The 21,398-nt window shown below is 38.9% G+C and overlaps 1 protein-coding gene across 1 annotated transcript; it reads right to left on the bottom strand.

The window, feature by feature from the left end:
• Positions 1–254: 254 nt before the first annotated feature.
• On the bottom strand, positions 255–17,528 carry PARD6B (par-6 family cell polarity regulator beta). The gene is made up of 3 exons (XM_051633290.1): positions 17,290–17,528; positions 12,487–12,709; positions 255–4,933 (listed from the first exon to the last, which is right to left on the bottom strand). Exons 1-3 carry the CDS (start codon positions 17,353–17,355, stop codon positions 4,107–4,109), a joined length of 1,116 nt encoding a protein of 371 aa, XP_051489250.1. The 5' UTR covers positions 17,356–17,528; the 3' UTR covers positions 255–4,106.
• Positions 17,529–21,398: the final 3,870 nt, after the last annotated feature.

The following is a 21,398-nucleotide window of genomic DNA, read 5'->3' as shown; positions in this document are numbered from 1 at the left end:
GGAATAAGCACATCACAGGTTAGCCAACAGGACTGAAGGATAAATGTTTTGAATCCTTATAGACTTCCCACGTGTAGATTTGCTCCAGGGAAGGGAAAAGCAGCAAATGTTTTAAGACAGTTTTGAAAACAGAGGCCAATTAGCTGCCCAGGGTGGGGGGGAATAACAGTTAAACCCATCTACTTTCACATTTCAGAATAAGAGAACACATTCTTCCTCATCTTTACGTATCTGACAAAGTAATTGAGAAAACATTTTGTTTCTATATCCATTTATTATTCCAGTCTGTAAAAATATAAGACTAATATACAGCTACATCTAGTTTGATTTTGTAAAATCAATCTTCATTCAGTGAGATACCAATGTACATTATACATTAAAGTTGTAAGAAAAATACTGATATTTGACATTTTAAACAAGTTCATTCATGTAAAAATCACATTGCAAGTAAAATTTAATTAGAAAATACATAATATTCACAAAAATACACATGTTAAAGACAGCTTGTGAGAACATTGTCCTAAATTTCATTCAGCTGTGGAAAAAAACATAAAAACGATTCACAGTTAGGCTTGACTTGTCCAGTACCATAACAGAACTTCAAAGTAAATGCATCTTAATTCTCTTAAGAATTTATTCTTTTTCTTATTAAGGTGCACTTAAATCTCCCAGTTGCAAGTAAGGAAATACTTGTTCCCCCACTGTGCATGTACACAATATATAACGCTAGTCAAAGGAATTTTAGTTTTCCATTCCATTTTGAAATAATTTGGATATTTATAAATTAATTTATAAAATTGGGATTGAAAATACAATTTACATATACAGGATACTTAATACACAAAGATTACATTAATAGCAGCTTAATATTGTCAATCATGCGTAGCATCCTCACTATTACTTTTGGATTTTTTCTTTCTTTAGCTAAAGATAAAATCTATATAAAACAGTCAAGCCTTTAAGTAGTTTCGTCCAAGGAGAAAATTGTAAAGATGTTAAAAATTTAGGAGGTAGTGAATGAAAGGCTAACAATATCAGGATATTTTAAAAAACCTTATACTGAACCCCAGTACCATTTATATATAAAATTAAGTGTAGCCACTCATAATGAAACGTTGATCATCCTGAAGTAACAATTTAAAAATATTTCATAATTAACAGTGTATGCATTAGTAAGATATGGAAGAACTTTAGAAACTTTATGGTAACTGCAGCATTAAGCAATTACATGCTGTGCAGTCTGTCATTGTAACTGTAAATACACACTTTAAAAAAACATTTGTAGGTTTATTATTTAATGTTTTTATCAAGTCCCAAATGTTTACTTTTACTGCATCTTACCAAATTTCTGTAAAATAGAACACGATGTGTGTCAAAGATTATCATCTCACATTCAGATTAATCAGTTTGCAAAAAAGGTCCTAAGAGATGAATTCTCATGCAATTTAGAGCAGGACTCTAGTTAAATTTATACAAGTCCTTAATACTGGCGTATAGATTCAAAATATTCATGCGTCTGTTGTGAGTAGGGATTAGGCAACAGAGTTTGGCAGCACACTAACCTTGGGTGTTTGTACCTAAGCAATAAGTTACCTTGCAACCCTAGAATTCTCAGACTCATTCCTTCCCTGTATGTTAATAGCTCAGAGCTATTATCCCAGCTGCAAAATCCTCACATTACCACATTAGCCTCATAATGTATTTCCACTGAATGAAAACATTACACCTGTATTAAGTGCACTACCAGTTCATTTTCTGTGTCTGTGAACCTCATTCTCTTCTCATCCCAGTGCCTTTATTCCTTTGATAATTGTACATTCAAGTAAACAAAAGGCACAGAAGTGCAAACTAGCATAATAAATGAAAGTCACCCTCCACAGATTATTTCATACAGGAAGAAAAGTCATTATAAAGTAAACAATCTTCCTGAAATAAAGGAAGTATAGAGCAGCACTGACAGAAAATATGTATATTTAAAGTCTACATGTTGCAGAATGAACGTTTCCTCATTTCACACTAAATGGATGTAGTTACTTCACTTTTAGTAATTATTAGTAAAACACTTCAAAATTCTTGCTCATGTTGGAAAAGATTCCAGGACATCTCTATGTGCACACTGAAGAAACCAGAAATAAATCTGACAAAGCAGAACTCCAGCCTGTATTTGCAGAGTACCACTGTCTCTTATGCTATTTCTCCATTAATCAAATGGCATGAATACCTTTTCTTGACATCTACGAGACCTGAACTTCAGTGCTATGGTATTGAAGGCTTGAAAATACTACTGCTCACAAGATATGAATTGTAAATTTGCATTTAGTAAAATGAAACAGCAGTAATTTCTGGTGCAATTTGGTTTACATAATTACAAAAACCTTAAATGTAGTTTTAGCCTCCTATATCCTTTTACAGATGCTTTAACATTAAATGTACAGTTAGTCTCTTGTTAGGAAAGTTACCAGAGGTAGATGTTTCCTCAAGATAGATTGAGGGGAAAAAAAGAAAGGGGTTAGCCTCCTTTCCTGCTCATCACATCTCCCACAGAGTAGAACATGCTGCTGAGAAATGGCTCTGGTAAGCACAGGGCCACAGTACAGAACTGGTATCATCCTATTTCTTTCTTAGAGGTTGACAGACAACTGGATTCCTGGTGAGAAGCTCCGTCCATCCACTGTTCTTCCTAATCCTATTAGCCCCCATCTCATTCTCCTGCCATAACTTCAGTTCCCAGACAAGGGTCAGGCTGGGAACTGAGTGCTAAAGTGGTAAAACAGGAGACACTAAAAGGGAAAAAATAATGCTAGAAGCTCTCCCTGCAATTTTCCTAGTACATTTGCAGCTGATCAAATGCATACTTATGCACTTGCAGTATCAGGACTTGTCATCAGTATTTTGTTTTACCTGTAACAACTCCGTAATATCCAGAACACCCAGCCAGTGATACACAGAAATATTAGCATTTACAGTTTTGTTCACTATAATGAATAATTTAACATTACCTGGCTCAAGCAAGTTCTATTAAAGCCTCATTCTGCCTTAAACTTTTTTAATTCAGGGATTTGATTTAATCTGTAATAAACTTGTTCAGGTTTGAAGAAAGTCACTCTTTATAAAAAACAGACTCACTACAGCAAACCTTTGCTAGTGAGACCTTCACTGCTTTGACTAGGACTATGATTTTAATAGAGATTATTTTATGTTATTTCCATAGCATTAAATTTACATTTGATTTCTTTAAAATTTACTGGGACTAGCAACTAAATCCAATGATATCCTTAAATAATTGCAAACTAAAACGAGAACAGGTCTTTGATGCATGAGTGTTAAGACTTTCACATTTGAATTTCAAAATCATAGTCATTAAAAGTAAGCTTATTTGGCCATTAAAACCAGTAAAGGTGCATGACTAATGAACCTGTGGTTGTACATTCACTAAAAAAAGAACAGTCGACATCAGAAGTCCACACCTTCAAATCCTGACTGTTGTTAAGTTACTGACCACTATCACACATCCCTGTTGCTCAATATGTCAATCAGGGAACTAGAACAACCATGAACACCTCTTTCCACCCCACCTCCTGCTTATTTTTCAGTTTCATCATACACAGAGCCGCACAAACAGCTCTACCAGCTAAACAGCAGTCCAGAACAGGAATGAAGTGGCTAAAGCAGCTCCATCGTACATAAGCAGCACTTCAGATGAACATGAAACCACAGTACATTAGATAGTCAACCTCACACAAGAATGAAAGTTTACTTCTGTAGAACCAGTAGTATCCTGCATTAAAAAATATAATAAATCAAGTACCTTTAAAAGAAAGCTCACAGGCATCTCTTATCTATCCTTCATTTTCAATTTAAATTTTCCTCATACAACTTCAGTTATTTATCAATTATCTTCTGTCTTTGTGAAGTATTTACACTGAAGTGCAGAATTAACCTAAGTTAGTCAAATAATTTTTAGCTTCTTGTATTTACTTTTTCCCCCATCTTTTAATCTAAACTGCAGTGCTCGGTGGATGGAGAGGCATAAAACACATTCCATATTGAGCCAAATTAAACCAAGTATGGCATCTTTTCTTAATACAAAGTACACCAATGTAATTTCATAGTGTTATTATAGTTCCATCTTCTTCTAATGACTTATGCTCTTGATCTTGTACTTCATATTCCATACTAATGCTGCCTGCTGAATGATTCAAGTTCATCTCACTGGAAGGAAGGAATCCATTTTGTGTTGACTCATGGGGCTCAATTTGTGTCAACGATTCTAGGCTTTCACTGGTAGGTGCAGCTTTTGGAATCTGCTGTGGCTCACCACTATCTTCAATAATAATGTCCTCTTCATCGCTCTCCTCTTCGCCTTGCAAGAAATTTGCTAAAATATTTGGCGTGCTACTTGGAAGGCTGGATTCAGTAGACTGCCCGGAGCTGCCAGAAGTCCGACTGTTCCTCACAACGTTATTTCTCTGGTTTGCTGGTCTTACTGTAATGATCAGGTTACGGCTGTTTGCAATCATCATGTCTGTAACTTGATCAAGGCTTTTTCCTGAAACCTCTATTCCATTCACCTCCAGTACTTCATCATTAACAGCCAGTAAGCCTGTGCTTTGAGCCAGACCTCCAGGAACAAGCCTGGATATGAAAATCCCTGGAACTTTCTCTAATCCATGTGGTGTTACTCTGACACTAGAGCCATCTCGTATATAGAATCCAAGGGGTTTGTCAGTTCCATATTTGTAAAGTCGTACCCTACGATGGGTTTCTGGAAGAATATCTACATCTATAATAGAAGACACTGGTCTGAAGTCTTTTGGCATGCTAATGACAATGTGTGGTTTCTTCTTGTGATTATCCGGTCGTAACACATTTGATAAGACATTCTTCTTCCTTGTCATAGTATCCGTACCAAAGGCACTGTAGTCTGCATCTTCTGTAAGACATAGCACATTGATGATTAGATCACTTTATATATCACACTGCTATCGTGGTTTAGGTTAGCAGAATGAATTATCTCATTCTGGCTTGCTATAGTAAAAGCACTTCTCTCTACACACAAAAGAAGAGCTTTAAGTTTGTAGTACTTTTGGATTCCTACTACCAAGGAAAAATAGTACACACAAAAAATAAAGCAAGTTAGCAGCAGCAGAAACACAAACAACTACATTCTAGTTGCTTAGGAGAAAGGTTAGAATGGAAAGAGTGAGTACGTTCCTAGAAACATTTTAATTTTATTCAGAGTAATTCCACTTGTTAGTTTTCTCTCCTCAGGTTTCAGATCATTGGAAAAGAAAGAATGAAAAAGGGAAAGCAGCCAGTGTGCCTATTATTGCCTAGTTCCTGGAAGCTAGCCAAGTGACCTGAATTCAAACTCCAGAAAGCTTATTCCATTCTGCACTCTCTTCCCTGCCCCCATACAATGTAGGTAAAATGGCTGTGGAACAGAGACAAAAGGGGCTTGCACACAAATAATTCAGGCAACACTGTTCATACAAGCAATGCTCTAACTGCCACAATTTGATACACAAGTATGCAAGTGGCTTACAATGTTAAAAAAAGAAGACACTGAAGTCATGCAACCACTAATGGAAAAGAAATTTTATCTGCAGAAGCAATTCTGATGTCTGAAATGCCTCTTTACCTAGGGACTTTTCTCTCCCACTTCACCTACTGACACAGCCTGGGCGAAATCTGCATCCCTGCCTAGGATCTGCAGGTAAAAAGGAAGATAAATCCAGGACTGGGTCACAAAGAACAATATGAAGTTTAATGAAGGCAAGTGCAAAGTCCTGCACCCAGGATGAGATCACCAAAAAACCCAGTATGGACTGTCATCTGTGTAGCTGGGAAACAGTCTTGTTGAATGGTCCTGGGGGTGCTGGTGGACAAGGTGAAGATGATGCAGCAGTGTGGTGCTGCAGGAAAGGCAAACTGGATCCTTGGGCTGCATTGCAGGGGTGTTTCTAGCAGAGGTAAGAGATGTGACCAAGCCACTGCTCAGCACTTGTAAGACTGCACCTGGAGTACTGTGTCCAGTTCTAGTCCTCACAATTCAAGAAAGATTTAGACAGACTGGAGAAGGTCCAAAAGAAAGCCCCGAAGATGATCAAAGGGCGGGAGAACCTGCCCTATGCAGAAACACTGAAGGACTTAGGGCTTTTCACCTTTGATAAGAAAATGCCTGGGGGAAACCTCACCACAGTATTTCAGTACTTAAGGGGTGGCTGCAAAGAGAACAAAGCCACATGGACAAGAGGGGGCAATGGATACAAACTACACTGAGGTTTCATCTCAATCTAAGAAAATGGTGTGCTTTTTGTTGTCTTTTTTTTGGTTGGTTGGTTTTACAGTGAGATCAATCACTAGAACAAACTCCACAGGGACACAGTGGAGTCCTCATCACTAGAGGTTTTCAAGATGCAATTGGACTGGGTGCTAGATCATCTCATCTAGGTTCCCTTTTCCATAAGAGATTGGACCAGATGATTTTTTTCCAATCTGGGCCATTCTATGCTTTGTACAAGGAAGAGTAGGAAGGTAGAAGCAAACAGAAGAATCTACACTAGCTATGCTTGAGACATCAGATGATTATGAATACAGAAAATAATTTTTTGTTTCAGTCTGAAAGTTCTTGCAGAAAAGCATTAAATCACTATGTTCTTCAGCAAAAGAAGTTGAGAAAAAAATACAATTTAAGTTTAAATTTAAATAACATTAGATTTCAACATCAAGCAAGAAGGCTGTAGGAATACCCTAAAATCTGTTCTTCAGATGCTTAAGGGTGTTAAGTCAGTTGCATTGAAGGGTGGGCTGATTAAAACCAATCCAACCTCCCAAACCAAAGCATACAACAGATGGACCATACTTGAAGTGTAACCCATCTCCAAAAATGCAAACTTACAATTTTCTCTGTAAAATGCAGTTTAGGATATCTAACAGACTGAAGATTAGGCACTAAAAATCTTGTACTGCATTGCTGAAAACTAACACACAGATTTTTCAGACAGCATGCAAGAATTTTTAATGTTTGCTTAAAATTTATGATCAAAGAAAAAAAAGCGTGAGAAATTTTGCCCTTATCTCTACCAACAACCCATCCAACCAGTTTTAAATTAGACATCTGGTCCTTACACTGGGAGGATTTTTGCAAGTCAATGAGTTGCAATAGCTTCTCTTATTCGGAATTACAACTGCTTACAAAACAACTTGGAAAGTACAATTGTGGAATAGGATACTAGACAGAAGGGTTTTGCTTTGTATTTAACAGTAAAAGATATTAAAGTAACACAATGACAGCAAGAAAGTTAGACTATAGGTGAAGATTTTAGATAATAGTCAATGGTGACTTGAATATTAAAATTGAGTTAAAGAGTACAAAGGTTATTTCTTTAGGTCATTATTTTCTCTCTCCCACCAGCAGCTGATATGCATCTTAGTGATCTCAAAAACTATGCAAAAACTTTTATGTGCAGTGCATGTCTAAGTAGTGTAGATCTGAAATTTCAGAACTTTATTTTTAAGGCTGGACAATCAATGGTAAAGCCAACAAAACTAGATAAAAACATTTGAAGAACCACAGAAACACTGCATGGACAAAAGGTATAATTTTGCCTCATTTCAAAAGCTTCACTTCTTTTTGGTTTGTAGTGGTGACATATCTAGGCATTTAACACCACATTAATCCAGAAAAGCTCTGTTCTTTGGGAAGCTCTCCAGAGAGCCAATGAGTAAGTTGGAAGCATTTTGACTGATTAGTTCCATATTGCCCAGACCTTAAGCCATATTATTTTTCAGTCTAAACTCATCTAAAGAAAATAGGAAAATTGTACACACACTATTTATTTGTGTTAGAGTAGAAGTTGCTGATAGTTAGGATATAGGTACTAACATACTGTTACCAGTGAACCACTAAGTTTCTCCTGCTTTTACTACAAGAGTCCATTTAGAAACAATACACAGGAAAACTGTGTCAAAACATTATCAGTATTGATTTTCTTACAAGTGCATTGCAACACTAAAAGATACTCAGTTTGGGGTTTTTTCTCCTTAAATTCAAAGTGCTCACATTCAGATTCTTGTCAAAGAATTGGACAGAGTAATTGGTATTTCACAAATTCAGGCATATCAGATGTATATCATATTAGATGTTCACAGCTTGCCACAGAGGGTCGTAAAATTTCTTCACCCATGTATCAGGATCCCTTTCCTGCCACTCAGGCCTTCCGTGCCTACATGGCAAGTTTGGCATGTGCTATGTATACAAACATACACATTTATTAAAGCCAAGAAGTAGATTTACTGTGTAAAAGATCACAGTAAGTTTGTACTCTGAACCCAACAGTTTGATCTAGAACTATTCACATGGCTTCGTAACTTCCTTCCCTGACAAGAACAGAGTTCACAAAAACCATCTCCCAATCTGCCACTGTTAGTGAGAAGCATGTCCAGGCGCAAAAGAACTAGCTTTGAAAGAAATATTATGTAAATATATCTGTATGTGAACTAACAGATTCAAAAGTACTTTAAAAAAAAAATCAAAAATGTTTATTGAAAGAGACATGAATTTTAGAAGTCTCTTTCAGAGACAAATATACAATCAAAAATGCTTTTGCTTTTAGAAACTTGCTACTTAAGTTACATGACACATTGTTGAACTAAAAGCATCCCAAAATTGCAAAGTGATATGTCAAAATACTTGAGCAGAGGGTAATTGTTTTACATTGTAACCAGTCCTAGTAGTCTTGTAGTTCAAAATTAGCACAAACCTTAAGATAAACAATTAAAGTTACATAACTTGTAAGAAAAAAAGAAATAGTGAAAGGTTGATGAAAGCTCATCTCTCCAAATCTTAGCCAAGAAGCATGTCTCTGTTTAACCTCTCTTCCACTGCTAAACAAATTTTCTAAAGCAATATTCTCAAGCACAAAGGCATCTTTGTTCTGGCACATAGCTAATCAGTTTAAAGCTGCAGCAGAAAATATTTTGGCATAAAGCCAAAGGACAAGGTGTTAACTACAGATAGTGTTAAGGAGAACATCCACTTAGTGCAAGAATGATTTTTTTCTCCTAGCAGTTTCAAGCCCAAGGTGGCACCAATCTGTATACACTTGCTACATTAAATTTAAAATAAAAGCCCACAAATGTCAAGTCTGGTTTCAATTTAACATTATTCAAAACATCTATTAAATGCTTTCCTAATCTATTTGCAAAGCAATTTAGAGTTACCCCTCAAAAATTAAAGTTTCAAAATACAAATAATTTAAAAAATTGAATATAAAAGAAATTTAGCATTTTTTAAATAAGCCCAAACAAATATTGTCTCTTATTTAGTCACAAGCTGTAACAAAACATGGTTTTAGAAAATTGTGGTTTTAGGAACAGGACTCAGAATAGCTAGGTTATTCCATGGAGAGTTGTTTAAAAAGCCAACTCTTACTTTTCACCAAAATAGACTTTTTCACTGAGAAGCTCTATCCCAAGGGGCAGAAATGGATTCATCAAAGAACCCACTTTTTACTATATACAGTCACATATATGCAGAACTTACAGGAGTTGTATATTGTAACTTAATATCTGGCAAGTCAGTTTTAAGGATATTATAATGAAATATATATTTTGTTAAGTTACCATCTCTATTAATCTTGTGTTTAAAATGCAGAGTCGCCCCTGGCCTTCAGGGCCTGTGCAGTCTGTGTGTGTCCCCCCCCAACCATTTTATCTTCAGTAAGATTTTTCTCACAGACAGAGTGACTCCCATACATCTGGATTTAATCACAATACGTCAGTTTAACCTTTAAATTCCAGATGTCAACAGTACCTGTTAATCTGTTAAACTGCAGAATGAAATTCCAATAAGCAAGTGTTTTCCACAAACTGACAGCCATTCTTAACTCGTGCAGTATCAAGCTCCAGTTTAGATTTAGTACTGGAGCAGTTTAAAATATTTTACAGTAATTTAAATACAATTATAAAAGTCTAAGAGGAACAATGCGATTTGATTTCAGCACAAGATCTCCAAGCTTCTTATATTAACCAATACTCATAAATGCTTGGGACAGACATTTCTAGCTTTCATAAATCAGGAATCAAATTCAAACAGAAAAGAAAAAAGTGCTTACTCTGGCATACCAACATTTCTGAAATTTTGGAGTCACATTATCACTTAGTAACACTGCAAAAGAATCTTGTTGCTCCCATTTCAACCCTTGAAGGTGTTCCATGGATGCAATATACTAAGCAGTTACTACTACTGGTCCTAGGTTTTACTGTTCCCTGCTCATACCTTGTCAGCTTTCCAAAAATTATAATGCAGTAGGTAAGACAGTATAATAAAATTTCCTTTTTTGCTGTCTTTTAAAATAGCAAAAACTTTGTCTTCCCCACAGAGGCTTTTTGCCAAAGACCTTAAATGCCCAACTACTATTGATGGAAATAGAAAAAATAAAAAGGCAGAGTTTCATTTGAAAACATAAATTGTTCATATTATTTAAGAGAAAGCCACAAGAAGCCTTACAGGTGGAAAGTAGCATGTCACTTATTAAAGCTCCAAAACAGCCCAGATGAAAGCTGCCTGATCAATAGCAGGTATTTGTTCAGACATCTGATTTTCCATTTCAGAGGTACACCCAGTGAAGATCTGTGCAACTGGATGAATTAATCACACCTTAACAAATTATGCTGCACATATTATAACGTCTCTAGTGCCTGCAATCCAGCTTTAGTTATAGGCAAATTATCAAATAAAATACAGAATCAAGTTACTTCCTTTTTCTCTGTCAAACAAAGCTCTGTTCTATATGGCAGAGATGCTAACGGATTCAAAGCCTCAATTTAATCAACAGAAGTGATCAAAATAGTCACAACTAATTCAGCACGAAGTACAGTGCTGGAAGTGACAGACTGGGATGCCAGCCTGAGTTCTTTATTCCCTAAAACTCTACAGCTAGACAACTCTAGTCTCAACTGGAAGGTGATGACAACTTCATACATAGCTTTTCCTGCTAATCAGTTCTTGGCATAATAAAATGAAAGTGGGTTAATCTTGTTTCTAGTTCTGTGCATTACACCAAATCAATTCCTTGCACAGGCATAATAAGAAATAATCTACCGTGCTTTAAATAAAGGTATAGGGAATAAAGGTATAAAGTGTTATAAATGTAGCACTAGTAACAGTCAGCATCAAACATGTAACACTATAACAATCTAAAAACATATGGTGTTAAAATATAACCTCAATAATCCCAGTCTGACAAAGTGGCTTATCTGTTCTCGTCATATGGCTACTGTAAGAGATTAAATGGAATCACAGACCTTTTCTACCTCTAGGTTCTATTAAGGAAATAGTTCATTGCTTTGGCAATTCAGGCCTGAAAACACAGGCATTACCATACTAACCTCAATACAAACAAAGCAAATGCATTTTGCCAGCAACACAGCAGTTGGCGAGCAGCCACACTATTTTTGAATATTGCTTTTGTGTCAGGCTGCAGTGGAGCTTGTTAATTTTTCTGGAGTGGGAAAGTAACAGAAGCTCTCAATGTCCAAGTATTTTCTAAGGAAAAAAGCCTGTCTTAGTGACAGCCACAAACAGTGCATATCTTTATAAAATAGCTAAGCAACAAGCAGTCTGCTATTCAAAGATCAGTCAACTGCCTTATTATGACAGAAAATGCACATGCACCTATTCCTATACATAAACCCAATGTGTGCACACTCACACCTGTATGTAAGCAGAAAACCAACAAGTGCAGAAATCACGTTTTCTTAGTTTCTCTGGGTTAAAACAATTTAAAAATCCCATCACCAGATTTCTTTCCTCCCCTTCAGTTCCATACACTAAATATGTTTTTCTGGACAAGAACAAATACAACTTCAAATTTGGTTTGTTTTTTCTTCTTCTCTGACAAAAGCAGACACTAGAAAAAGACAACCCAGAAGACACGCTATTTTTAAAGGCAAACCAACAGCAAAGGCAAAATGAACAGCACTTACAATTAAGATTTGCTAACTGAAATAAGCTTGTTATTTTGAAAGCTTCAGAAAGTTTTATTAGGAAAGGGTGGTAAGAGTAGCATATTATGAAGTTACTCTTTAATTTATACTGACACGTAATAAGACTTTTGAGATTTCTTTTCATCCTGTAAAGGATTCTCCTTGTCTGATCAAGATCAGAATTTTAAGTGAAAGGCATCCAACACACGGAGCAGAAAACCCTAGAAGTTTAAAGCTTTTTTTCCATTTGTTTACATAAAATCAGAAAGAAGCACTTGCTAGAGATCTGACTTTATCTAACTGAACTAAATACAAGCAAAGAATCACAAAGTATAAATAGGTTGCCTGAGGAAGCTCTTGCAAGAGTTGGATCTTCTCTGATCCATAATTATTACATAATTCAACATGATGAAATTTCCTCCCTACGTCACACTGTTTACTGCAACACAGTGGAAGTGGATAAACAGATGATTCACAGACTTCAAGCACACTTACCTTTTCTCTGAATGAAAATCCTGAGTAGAGGATTGGCTGTGGAAACTGCTTTATGATAATTGTCATCGTTATTGATAGGCAGCAGGTCTCCATGAATGTCCGTATATCCCACTAGAACATCAACATTTGGTATCTTGTGCACATGCTGCAATAATCCATAGAACTCCTCAAACTTTCCAGGTTTGGATCTCTCCAGCGAAAATCGTCGAAATTCTGCTCCAAACTACAACAAAACATATCTTACATCATTAATATGGAAATCTAACATCCTCAAGCAATACAATAATTTGAATGTTAAACCAGAAAAGTTATGGAATGAAAAGTACACTAAAAACTACAACAAATAATTTTGAAGTGGCATTAAAAGGTAGGTTTAAACTGCTCTTTTGTGCCCTCAAAGTTGTAACAATTTTGGTCTTAATAAACATGTACTTTTGAATATGCAAAAGCTGCTTTCATTGCTCCATTTTAGTGAAAACATTCACTAACATGGGAGCTCAGCATTAAGGTGACAAACTAGTGTAAGAATAATTGCAAATTCTACATGTTTATGAAACAGTCGTGCTCTCAGTAAGGGACAGAATCATTCATGCCCAACACTGATGATGGTGGCTCAAAATCATTATTAACCCTCCTATGGTATGTGACTACCTGGAACTTTTTCAAAGAAATGTCAGCATGCTTTAGAACAGTATGTACAGATTATTACAAAGTTATGGTTCATCTAAGCAAATCTGAGTAGTTTTCAGATTCCCAGCTGTTCCAGAAAAACTAAAAAGCCACTTTGACCTGAAGACTATAAAGAATGGCTCCTGCTTTTCAGTACAAACTGTGTGCAGTAAAGCTATAGTCAGCTGATCTCAAGCCAATTCTGCTCTTGCCTAAAAGGAGATATAAAGGACAAGACAAGATCCACAAGATATGCAATAATCCCCTTGAGACACTAGCACTGTACTTTCAGGGGCAAGATTTGCATTTAGTCAGTACCACCATACAACAGCTCCCTCATCCACTCAAGCCTCAGCCTCCTAAATCACACAGATCTTAAAAACATAGTAAACAGAATATAGGATACAAATTACTCCAAAGCCTCCATATCAGGCACACTCAACATACCAAAGATGCTAAAAGCAATTAAGAGATAGCAGCAGCTAGGCTACTAAAAGCAGACCAGCTTGCATACAAATTAAAAGAATAATAAACTAGTCAGTAAAAAAAAGAAAACAACAAAAAAAGTCAGTTGGTGGCATTTTTTGTGTGGATTCTATTACTGACCTACAGTGAACATTAAGACTTTAAATAATCTCTTTAGCAAGTTTAGTTTTAGGCAGAACAGAATGGCACATGGAACAAAATACTCACGGAAAGTTTGAGCCTCAAGTGTCACATACTTGGATATATGTTCCCCACAGTAAATAGGAAGGTGCACATTAGCAAGCCTCCAGCCCAACCTTTATCTCACATTTTATCACAAACTTTTAGAAAATAAGAGGTTCAGAGTTCTCACATGCAAACAAAGCAATGAAAATAAGGAGAGAATGACCCCATTGGTAGCACATTAACACCATACTAACTCAAACACAGCACAGCAAAGCAAGCTCCACCTTCCAACATCCCATCTTCCTCCAATGCTTCAAATAAAGGAATTATCTGTGAATACCCCTCTTCTTGAAATACTCCCACTACAGTAGCATTACCTAACAAAAAAGAAGAAGGGATGATTCATACCTACTTACAAAAAAAGCAAAGAAAAGCCTGCAGGAGGAACTCTGATCACGTCAGAAACAGCATGACATCATGTCTCTTAAATCTTCCTTCAGCTATGTGAAGTATGAATGCCACAGGAATTGTCCAGGCATTGCAGAAATTTCAATTGTTTGGCTTGGAAAGAGTTCATAGTTTAAACATAATTCGGTAATAAAAGTTTAAAAAGCCAACAACCTCAGGGTCATTTTGGAGTAAGTGTTAAATCCTATTGCATCAAGCACATAAAGGCACAGATTTTCAACAGTGTGATTTTTTTTTTTTTCCATAGAATCTCATATATTGGTGAATCTCACATAGTTGGTGCAAACACTGGCTATTACTTCCTAACGTGGTTTGCCATATACTCAATAATATTCCAAAGTGTATTTGAGAAAAGACCAAAAAACCTCTAGACAATTTCATAGTTTATTTTAAAGCCCCAAAATGCTTTCATTATATATCAAATGTTGCAATCCATCCCATTAAATGGGCTGCACTTAGAATTAACAGGAGGTTTAGAGGAGCTGCAGAACTGAAGAAGAGATGGCTTCTTGTCACCTGAGCTCTTTACAAAGCATGCTGTTACACTGGTAACTCATCTGGGAAAATGCAGGACGAGCCACTTGTGCCTGAAAGGAAGTCACTAGAGATATTCACTTAAGTAAGACTGACTTACAAGAGACATCTTTAAGTGCTCTGTAACACAGCATGCTGCTGCTCTACTGTAAGTCTCCAGCAACAATAGGACATTAACTACAGTAACCATATGTGCCTTATCAATATATTCTGCAAAAAAATATATTATTCCAAGTCAAAAGTGAGGAGAACATGACACACACCTGAATTTTATATCTTGAGAACTAGAATTTAATTCGGGGGCTTTCATGCCATCACCAGGAACTCTAATTTGGGGTGTAAAACTTGATTTTCAATGATGAGAGAAAGGGCTAACTGGAATTAATACACTATGGTGATTCCCCAGGGCAAGTTTAGACTTGTTACCCAAATTGAATAAACTAGACCAACAAAAGGATTTTTCTCCTATAACTGCAACTACAGTTGGACTGTGCTGGCACAGCTTTGTCAGTTGGGGCATGATTATTGATTTGGAGTAACTAAATAAAGAGCTGTGCATCACTGAAAAGCCTTCAAAGCCTGTATCACTCCACAGTAATGGTCCTTTCCATCTCCCCCACAAGCCTCTCTCTGGTTAGACTTTATTATTTTCATAAAAGGAAGATGACTTGTATGCAACACTAAATCAAGGTGCTGTTAAATAATGCATTAGCGACAAGTAGCTCTAGGAATGCCTTGAAACCTGCTCCTTAACATGCACTTAAGAGACAGTCCCTATTCATTAGAACTTCTACACTTCCCTGTACAAACACCAAAGAACACATCACACAGGTGATCCTTGATATATTTTAAATCAAGGAAAACATACAAGGGGGGAATAGTAAGTCTAGAGTTTTGGGCTGAGGCGACAAGTCTTGTTTTATGAACACATTGTACTGCTTGCAATCTTACAAGAGCAGAGATGAAAAATAAAAATACTTCACCAACCACAGTAACAGCTATGCTTAACTAGTATTTTAAATCATAGCTACCAGCTACTCCTGCGCTTTCTGGTTTTGTCCACATGGAAGTTAATTTAACACTGCAAAGAAATCATCATCCAAGCTACAGAGACCAACCATACATTTTCCAGAAGTTTCAGCACTATACTTTATCCTTCAAAAAAACCCAAACAAGTCACCTATACTGCTGCTGCTGCACCACTTGATTAGCAGGTAAGGAAGATGCACAATATAGACAGATTTTAGACAAGCTTTTAAAAAAGCCCACAAGAGACATTTTTCTACCAATGAAAGAAAACATACACTTATGTAGGTGTGCTTGCAATTTGCCTAGACAGTGAAAAGGGGGTTTTAACTCAAGTTACACACATTCAACTAACAGGCTAACACCCCACATATTACTGCACATTCAACACTCACAACTCTTAACTGTAGAATTACATGTAAAAAATAAATAAATTGGCAAGCATAAACCAGAAAAAAAATCTAATCTCTTTCACATCAAAGTTTTGCCAGCAAGACTTCGTCTAACCAGCCCATAAAAATTAACAATAGGAAGAACAGAGACATCCATGAGAGAATGTACAGAAGCGTGCAAAGCTTCAACAAGAAATTGTTGGTATAAGCCCCAACATAGACACGAACATACTCATAAAACAATTATCAGCGTAAAATCTTCAGATAGCCTCCAAAATATGGCAAGCTCTACTTTAAGATGCTAGCCATGGCTTATCTCTATCAAGAAATCCAAGTTACAAGAATATGCTCTATCCCGCTAAAAACCCCAAAACGTTCAGAAGCACGTAGTCATTAAGTTAAATTAATGAAGCAGAAAAACAGCCACCCAGTTAAACAAATGTATTCTTCTTCCAATTCAGACAAAGAACAGGTTTTGATGTTGGTGAATTATTACTCCAAACAGCTCTTTTCGCCCAGATACCCCAAGCCTTCCCCAAACATCTACTTGTCTGGGTGTCTTTCAGTCTACGCAGACTCCAAGGGACCATCTCCAACAACCCGGCCGCGTAAAACACTTCAAAAAAAAAAAACCCAACTTATTTTTTCCTCCCCTGCAGACAGGGCGTTCAGTAAAAGCGACATCACCGCCCAACTCTCACTGCCTCAGCCTTCACCAGCGGAGCAGCCTGAGGAGACCAGAGGGAGCCGGCGGGAGCAGGGGCGGGCGGGGAAGGCAGGCGGGGCAGGCAGCCGCCCCAGCCCCAGCCCGGCGACCACCGCCTCACGCAGCCCGAGGGCCTGAGGGGCCCTGGAGCGGCACCACGGCCGTGCCCCGGCGGACACCGGCCCCTCGCCCCCGCTGCCACCTCCGGCAGGTGAGTCAGCAGCTCTCCCTGCCCCTCACCGCCCTTCCCACCGCCGCACCACGACCGGCCGCCCCCGCAGGGCAGGGCCAGGCCGGGCCGGCTCCTTCCCGCCCCGCCGCTGCCCGCGGCCCTCAGGCGCGGCAGCCAGCACCCACCTTGCTCTTCACCTCCATGGTGCCCAGGCCCCGGCTGCCCGCAGCCCCGCGGTGAGGCCGGTTCATGCCGCCAGAAGGGTCGGTGTCTCGTCTCCTCTCCCCTCTTTCCCGCGGGTGCCCCCCGTGCGCGCTGCGAGCAGAGAAGAGAGGCAGAAGGGGAGAAGAGCGAGCGGCGCGGCCCGAAGCCAAGTGCCCCCGGCAACCGCGGCCGCTCCGCCGGCTGCTGCCGCCGCGACGCCTCCGCCCTCAGACGGGCCGGGCCGGGGCGGGGCGGGGCCTCGGCGGCTCCGGCACCTGCCGAGCCCGCGGCCAGCGGGGCGGGGCGGGGCGGCCGCGGGGCTCCCCGCGCCTGCGCGAGGGGGCGGGGCGCCGGCTGCGGGGGGGCGGGGCCGCGCACCTGCCGCTGGCGGGCACGCGCAGGCGGGCGCGCGGGAGGGGCCGCGCACCTGCGGCGGGCTGGGCGGGGCGCCGGGATGGAGGCGGGAGCCGGGCGCGGGTGAGCAGGGGGAGGAGGAGGGGTTGTTGTGCCACGAGGAAGTAGCTTTCTGGTTTTTTTCTTCCCCTTCTCTCCGAGGGAGCAGGTGCGGGATGTGCCTGGGCGACCTTTGCCCCGCAGTGCTCGCGCCCGCTGTGTACGCGCGGGGCCGGGCGGGCTGAGGCGCGGGTCTCCGCCTGTTTCCTCGGGCGCCTCAGCGCGTCGCCCCCTCCAGTGAGGCCGGGCTGGTGGCGGGGTCGCCCCTCGCCCTGGGCAGCCGCTGTCCAGTTAATGTTATGATTCACCTGTAACAGCACCGCGCCGGGAGGCGGGCCCGGCCCCCGCAGCCCCTGTGCCCCGGGCCCGGCTGCGGGCCGGTGGCGTCAGGACACCTCGGGCATTTTCGGATGCTGCCAGTTTAACCCAGGATGTGCCCCGGTGTTAGAGTATAGATTGCATAAAGTAAGTCTAGGTTGGGCTGGAAGCTTGAACTCTTTTAGGGTGCACATCTTGTAAGCCCATCCTCAGTGTAAAGGTGTTAGTGGAGTTTGTTTTTATTTTAACCACGACTAATATCACAGGATCTGGTACCCTACCAGAGTCGTTGTCTTACGTGACCTTGTTGATTGGTTTAATTCTGAGATAGATCAATTATTTTCATGTAAAGGTCTGCTTAGCTACCTTGAGAGAGGTATTGGCAAACTCCCTTAGGGGAGAGAGGATGAACACATTGCAGTCTGAAGAAAGGTAACTTCTCACTTATTACATGTCATAGTAAGAACCAAGCATGTAGATTAATCTGGTTATGCCAACAAACCTTGGAAATGTATAATCCCTAATCTATAGACCTGGTAGAAGAGAAGCTGGTGAGAGGCATCCTTGTGCAGTCGTTATGCAGGTGGCTGTGAAGAGAGTTCAAACAACTTGCAGTTGAGGTGAGGTACGAGTGTCTAGCCAGTTCTCAAGTCTCAGCTGGTAATCAGTAATTAAAAAAGGAAACATCCCGTGCTGAATCATTTTTCAGCCGGTGCCATTTTTTGTAAAGTTGATCTTACTCCCGTCATGCCAAAGGCAAAGAAATTGCACCTATCCAAGCCAAGCCAAGCTGTAATTAGTACAGAGGATATTGTTAATTGTTAAGTATAGTTTGCTGTCAGACAGTGTTTAGGCTAATTCAAGTCTTCCCAGCCTTTATGTATTATGTTTTGGTTCTACACTGCAAAAGTATACATAGACAATTAAGTCTGTAAGTTTAGATAAAATCTGTGATCCTGGTGTAAATAGAAGATAGCTTACAGCTACGTGAGCAAGACTCTATAAAACACCTTATTTTGTCATTTTGGAATTAGAAAATTGAAAAGAGTTTGGACTGCTTGCCATTTCTGTCTCCTGCAGTGTGCTTTGCTTAACGAGCTATGGGAAAGCACAGAGTGAGAGTAACAGAACAGTGCCTTCTCTAGGTTTTAAAAACTATTGGTTTGCCCTTTTTCTTTGGGAGTGAAGGAGGAAGAACATCCTGAAGACCATATGTGCTTGAAGCCATTGTGCAGCTAATTTTACTGCTATAGATTTATGGAGTAAAGATAATTTTTTTTGTTGTTGTGCATTCCTAGCATGGTTGGAGTGCCATGCTGTGGGTGTGGTAGCATGCTTAAGGAGTCAGGGCAAAGTCATTTGAAGTCACTGGAACCAACCTAATAAAAAGTATTAATCATGGGCTTGCTTTCATCACAAGGAACTGATGTATGAGGAAGGAATGTGATAAACAATTTGATCTCAGATAAAGGTAGGGAGAGAGGCAGGCTTTTTGTGCCAGTTGTAACACAAGTTTATAGAGCTATTTTAGTCACAAATTCTGTAAAACCTGTGATTCAGACTTGATTAAGCTATTCACAGCACGTTCAGTTTCAGCTTCTGTGAAGTGGAAAGACAGGTTGGATTTCCTAATCTCTGGAGAGCTTGAGAAGTTTCTTGGGAGGCTTTTTTTTTTTTCTTTTTTCTTTTTCCCCCCCCTTTGTTTTGGAGTATAAATTTGATCACAAAGTCCATTATGGAGTATAGGAAGATTCTACTGTAAAGCTTCTTTTCCATCTCAAGACTTCCCACTTTTTAAATGAAATGGTGTTCTGCGTAGCCCTCCTGGGATTTGAAAGAGCACTTCCAAGATAAAGCATAGAAATGTCTGCCAGTGCATGTTAATTGTTATTTATGACCCACCTAAACTTTTACTGGATAGTTCAGACCTTATGCTGGTTTTGTATTTAACATAAACTATTATCTATTTGCACTGTCAGTGCTAGCTCAGAAAAGTGATTGTTAGATTCAGTCTTGTATTGGAGTTGATGAGAGGCTGGGGTTTTTTTTGGTTGGTTTGTTTGGTTTTTAATGGGAAGAGAAAAATAGAAGGATACAAGAAAAGCTTTATTTAAAAAAAAACCAAACCAAAACAAGAATAAGAAAGTCATGCCAGAGATTCTCCTACTCTTTTTAAAGAAAAAAAAAATGTGTATTTGCAGACTTTCATACCTTTTATACCTTCTGCAATTCTGATACATTAATCTTGCATACCAATTATATTTCTCTACAATGAGAGCAGTTTTCAGTGAATAGGCTGGATAACCGAATATTTGAGAATATTAGGGACCTGTGACCTCAAATTGCTTTTACCTTCCCCTTAAGTGACTGGTACAAACAAACCATTTTTGTCTGAAAGACATCTGATATTCACAAATGAAAATAATATATATTGTGATATTTATTGGTGTCCATGAAGCCGTGGAAAAACATTTCATAACATTCTGTTAATATTCCTGATCCTGGAGCAGGATATGTGGATTTACAAGTGTTGCATTAGAGAGAAGGAATTTGAGAGGGGTAGGTAGCTTGTTGTATTTTATCTCCATGAAATACAATCCATACCAACATACAAACATAAGAGCAAAGCTCACCAAGTAAATCCCTTTGCCTGGCAGTTTAGCTAATTTATTAATAACAGTCATGTTTAAATAACACCTGTATAACAAAGACTGAATTTCTTATCCTGAAATTGTGGCAGTTGTGGGATTTTGTGGATTTTACTTTTGATTTGGGTTTTGTTGTTGTTGTTGTTTTGGTTTTCTTTATTTTTTTATTTTCCTGATGGAGGAAACCAATAGTCGGTTTAGTAATGAATGTATTTGTTTTGTAAGTGTACAGCCATAAAATTACTTTTTAGCATGGAAGTAGTGATGTAAAATTTGTTGCTTTTCTTGTGTAGAAATTGGGAATAGAGTCCAGTCCTGCCCATAGTGTATTGGCTGTGTAGGTAAAAGAATGTGAGTGTAGTTCAAAAGTGCTCTCAAGCTAGGGACTGCTTCTTTTCTGCCTAGATTTTATCAATGCATTTTTTGTACTTGCCTCTTTCAAGACTTTAATTTCCTTCAAGACTTCCTTTTTTTTCTTTAATTTCTACTCTCTAAGGTTTCTAACTAAAATAATTGAAAGCTTTAAATGCATTTTCTTCCCATTCATCTAGAAATCTATTTCTGTTCAATGACTCTGGATTACTTTGAAATTCTTCCTTATTTAAACACAGTAGTACTAATCACAGCTGACATCTTCCACTTGCACACTGAGAGTTTAATGATTTAACTCT

The sequence above is a fragment of the Apus apus genome, chromosome 15 (genome assembly GCF_020740795.1).
Source record: "Apus apus isolate bApuApu2 chromosome 15, bApuApu2.pri.cur, whole genome shotgun sequence".
Taxonomy (NCBI): Eukaryota; Metazoa; Chordata; class Aves; order Apodiformes; family Apodidae; genus Apus; species Apus apus.
Note: the sequence above shows the minus strand (reverse complement) of the source record. Positions and strands in the feature narration are given on the sequence as shown.

Bases quoted from the DNA above. Each gene is read 5' to 3' on its own strand.
- PARD6B (XM_051633290.1), bottom strand. From the start codon at position 17,355: ATGAACCGGCCTCACCGCGGGGCTGCGGGCAGCCGGGGCCTGGGCACC. The intron at 12,710-17,289 runs GTGGGTGCTGGC...GTTTTGTTGTAG, and splicing joins CCATGGAGGTGAAGAGCAAG to TTTGGAGCAGAATTTCGACG. The intron at 4,934-12,486 runs GTAAGTGTGCTT...TATGTCTTACAG, and splicing joins GATTTTCATTCAGAGAAAAG to AAGATGCAGACTACAGTGCC.